Below are 4,598 nucleotides of genomic sequence, written 5' to 3'. Positions count from 1 at the left end.
TTCCATGACACTTTAATGTCCATCTTTTCTATCATCTTTTCACATACTTACATTGTATATAGACCCAGAATAAAAATGTGTAAGATATTTTCTTTAAAAACTTTGCATAATGAACAAAGATTAAGGCCCACCCAACCCATTTACTTCCCATTGGCCCATGTGAGACACTTATTATTAGTACCTGCCATCTGGCATCCGGCAGGGACTATAGTAATCGTTCCGGACGAAGATAGCATTAGTTCTTAGGTGTTATTCGGTTGTTATCCTAAAGTTTGGAAATGCTGTGTGCGGGGATATGCCGACCTAAGCTAATTTTCATTCGCACCTCAGGCTTCGCGATCTTATTTGGCCTCTTCCCGAGGTGGAAGAGGCTCGAGCATAGCTTAAAAGCAATAAGCCGGGTGCATTTTCGCTAACCGTCATCGGTCTGGTTTTAATGTTAACATTACTTCGATTCCTATTATCTGCTGGGGTATGCGAAGGTTTCGTAAGGTTTCGTGTTCCCTGTTACAAGGTTGTGCATTGGCAGCTGGTGCATGCGATGGTTCAACAGCTGTCGGGGTAAGGCGGTGGAACTGCTCGATCTCAATATGATGCTGGTAGCTCTGGATCCGTATAACCTGAACCTGGTCCTGTCGCTGCGGTGGAGATTGAATGAAAACCAATGCTCTCTTTGCTATCACCTCGCCTGGAGACGGATCCTTTAGTTCGAAAGCCTATTGATTCGGAATCAGTTGTATTTGAACCAGTGGTTGGGCTAGCTCTGGTAGTAGCTTTCTGTCTAGCTCACGAGAGTTGCTTTCAGGTATGGTGGCCTCTATGAACTACCCCTTTACTTTAGTTACTTTTTCACCTGCTAGAAGAACTAGATCTGGTAGCGGAGCCCTGTATCTTCACCTTCTTTCAGACAGGATTTCATATTAGTGGAGCTGCTTGCTGCTTTTGAAATAGATCTTGCTAGGAATAAAGGGCATATGAAAAACTTACCTAGAAGGCTTGATGACGACACTGATATCATGGAGGATTGTTAGGATTGCAAGATCTTCATGTAGTTAAGAAATCCCTCCTCTTTGACGGCAAGATCTTCATGTAGTTAAGAAATCCCTGCACAATAACAACATATTTTATGCGGTCAAATGTCAAGTTGTCAATATCAGTCTTACCTCATGTCAATAGGATGTTTAATCTTAAACGGTTGCCATTAGAGAGTCCTGGATCTCTCTGCTCTTCTCTGAAGGCATAGAATTTGTTGTCTAACAGCGCAAAGAAAGCAAGCCGTTCACAACATCACCTACCTACTCCCAAGTCATTAACTGCACGAAGCCATTCAAATAAGCCATTAACTCAAGTGGTTCACCCACTGCACACAGAAAGTGGTTCACCCGCTGCGCACAGAAGCCATTCATTCACTGCATGAATTGTGCCATTGGGATTTTCCGTCGGGACTTGGATGAACCCAGAACAGGAAGAAGAGGAAGATATGGGGGAATTGGTTGAGTCACCACAGATTGATATGTCTCTGGTTTTTCTGTACCGTCAGGATCAACACACAGGCTGAAACATCCCAGGTATTCCTATACGGCATATACTGGATGGTTCTTTGATTTCTTATCTTTACTTACAACGTATTCCAGCTTCGTCGCTCGATCATGGCGATCTTAGGGTGCAGGTAACGCGACACTTGGTATCCATGCGGTAGCATGAAGTCCAGCGGTCCAGCTGTGGCGACTTTTATATATTTATATATTCTAATTGTCATATTATTTTATTTAATAATTTTTTATATAACTTTTAATTATTCGTTTTTTCTTTTTATTACTAGCCTGTTTATTACTACGTCCAGTCTCTTTGCTAATCTAATTGAAATTCATAGGCTTCATTCAGGCCTACTGACTTCTTGCATGGCTAGTTTTTCAGGGTTATCTGGTTGGAAATGGAATTACAGATGAAGCATTTGACAGCACACAGGTGCCTTGCCCTGCTGTGGTAAATTGCAATACACCCTACGTATTTGAAACCAGTTTTATTTGCAGTATAGCAAATTTGTAAGGCCGTTGGAAGCTAGAATGACATTAAATTCTTAATGCGCTTCGACGATTTCTTTCGTATTTATGGTTGAACTGGCTATAATTTGTATTGAATCGTGAATCTTTGACATCATCTGATCCAGGACTCCTGTGCTAAAAGTCTGACTTTGGCGGCAATTGTATGAAGACTGCCTTTTGACAGCAGAATGGTGCGAACTCCGGCCTCCTTTCCCGTTTCTTTAGATGCCAATTCAAGTTTTACCGTTTTTCTGTTTTGTGGAGCTCAAACCATTGCTGGCTCCTAATGCCTTTTTTGTTTACAGAGTTGAAATGCAAACCGACAAGAAAACGGGCTTAGGCTTAGGCTTAGGCTCGTTGGCAGGGGAAAGTTTGGAGTGCTCCTCTGCGTTGGCAGGGGAAAGTTTGGAGTGCTCCTCTGCATTGGCAGGGGAAAGTTTGGAGTGCTCCTCTGCGTTGCGAGTTTCTGCATCGGTATGCTCTTTACTAACAGAATGTGGAGCAATCCTGAGACGTACGATGACGTTGATCCCACGCACAAACGGGAATTGCAAGTTCTTTCTCAAGATTGTGAAGACAAGCATGCAAGTATTAAAGCAAGAAGATCTGTAAGTATTTAAGCAGGAATATTTGTAGGTTAAGATGTTGAAAGTGTTAAGAATTTAAGGTATACTTCATACGACTTATTATAATAAGTTATTTTGTGTGCATTTCATTAGAAAGTCGAAAATGGCGAAAGCAGAGATATAATGGGGGAAGTTGCCAAGACACATCAAGCCATTCAGTAAGTAGTAGCAATTACTTTTTTCGACCTGTTTATATTTTTGTCATATCACCTTCAATCTGAACAAAGTCCTTGCAGTTAGAAACTTGACTTTCTCCTGTGTTCCACCTGTGCTTCTGAAATTCTGTATATTCTTCTGTAAAATGGCTTTGCTGGCCCTCTTCCATGTTAGGATGCACAGTTCTTCCAATGGCTATCTTCGCAAGTGCCGTGTTCGCTCCCTATCTTATCTATGCCATTGAGTGAGCAGTTTTAAAGACCTTGTTCTACCTGTTTATGTGACTATTCTAGCACCCTTAATTTGAACGAAGTCATTCATGAATGCCTATGATGATTGTGTTGTTTCGAGGTAACAGGCAGCGGCTTTCATTGTTCTCTTTCGATTTATGGCTTAACTTATGTCGGTTGTCATTCATGATCACTACCCTGAATATTGCCTATTTCAGCTACATTGCCTAGTATTTTGCTAATTCATCATACGTATTTAGCAGTTCATAGGGTAGTCAGTTGTAGTTATCAAATGCCCTTGACACTGAGGTGGCTTTATCTTTCTATGGTTTAGGCATCGATGGCACAGGATTTCTTGTTATTGTATAAAATTTGGATTTGGTCTTTGTTTGTGTGCACTTTTTTGACAACAAAATTGAAACCCTTCATTTGAGCTTGCAAATTCTTGTCTCCAGATCGTTAGACAAAACAATTTCTTCTCTTGAAATGGAATTAGCAGTTGCTCGGACTGAAAAATCAGCCAACCTCAATGGGTCACCTGTTCTTGAGAAGCCTGATGAACAAGGCCCTGAGGTACGCCAGAAGGCATTTGTTGTGATTGGAATCAATACAGCTTTTAGCAGTAGAAAGCGGCGGGACTCTGTTCGAGAAACCTGGATGCCACAAGGTCCATATCAGTTATTGCTAATAAATTTTTAGGTTTTGAAATCTGGTTAATAAATAATAAATGCTTTTAATTGCAAAAATAGTTCTCATGAGCATGTATGAACCTAGGGCAGGGATATTCTGCTGTCTGTAGCTTTTCTAGATATCCGTTGATTTTGATAATTGGACCTTTTGTTCCTCACAGGATCCAAACTGAAGCAGTTGGAGGAGAAGAAAGGCATTGTTATTAGATTCGTTATTGGACACAGTGTTACACCTGGTGGTATTTTGGATCATGCCATTGATTCAGAAGACGCACAGCATCATGATTTCCTTAGATTGGAACATGTTGAAGGCTACCACGAGCTCTCAGCAAAGACCAAGACCTATTTTTCTACAGCAGTAGCAAAATGGGATGCAGATTTCTATGTTAAGGTCGATGATGATGTGCATGTTAATTTAGGTACCAATCCCTCATTCTTTTAGAACCAGGATAAGTTGATAACTACTATCAATGGAAGGATATCCTTGCCCTATTCTGTTATCACTAAGATCATACGGATGCTCTTCTCAGGGATGCTGGCCACCACTCTTGCACGATACCGATCTAAACCAAGAATTTACATTGGTTGCATGAATTCTGGACCTGTTCTTGCACAGAAGTAAGTAGCTATGACCAAATAGCATAAAGCAATTTGGGTTTCCAGAGAATATCCTAAAATACTGGACATTTCTGAATTAAATTTGTTTATAATTTTGTGAAAATTGTGATTGAAGATGTATAGAGCTAAATGATTATAGTCTTTTGGATTTCAGAAGCAAATCATATCCTTGTGCTGTGTTCTGTCACTCTGTACAAAATTCAAATTAGTGGCTTGTAAACAGTTTCCGAAGTC

At 40.6% G+C, this 4,598-nt stretch overlaps 1 protein-coding gene across 1 annotated transcript; it reads left to right on the top strand.

Annotated features, from left to right (window-relative positions):
* Positions 1-664: 664 nt before the first annotated feature.
* LOC149250167 (putative beta-1,3-galactosyltransferase 2) lies at positions 665-4,368 on the top strand. Its single transcript, XM_089453568.1, has 8 exons — positions 665-805; positions 1,918-2,045; positions 2,215-2,282; positions 2,373-2,653; positions 2,765-2,829; positions 3,513-3,724; positions 3,908-4,165; positions 4,277-4,368. Exons 1-8 carry the CDS (start codon positions 665-667, stop codon positions 4,366-4,368), a joined length of 1,245 nt encoding a protein of 414 aa, XP_089309694.1.
* The last annotated feature ends 230 nt before the right edge of the window (positions 4,369-4,598 follow it).

Source organism: Pinus tabuliformis, chromosome 7 (assembly GCF_031772625.1).
Source record: "Pinus tabuliformis cultivar Carrire ecotype Pingquan chromosome 7, CPIR1, whole genome shotgun sequence".
Classification (NCBI taxonomy): Eukaryota; Viridiplantae; Streptophyta; class Pinopsida; order Pinales; family Pinaceae; genus Pinus; species Pinus tabuliformis.
The sequence above is the reverse complement of the archived record's forward strand: the minus strand, read 5'-3'. Positions and strand labels throughout refer to the sequence as shown.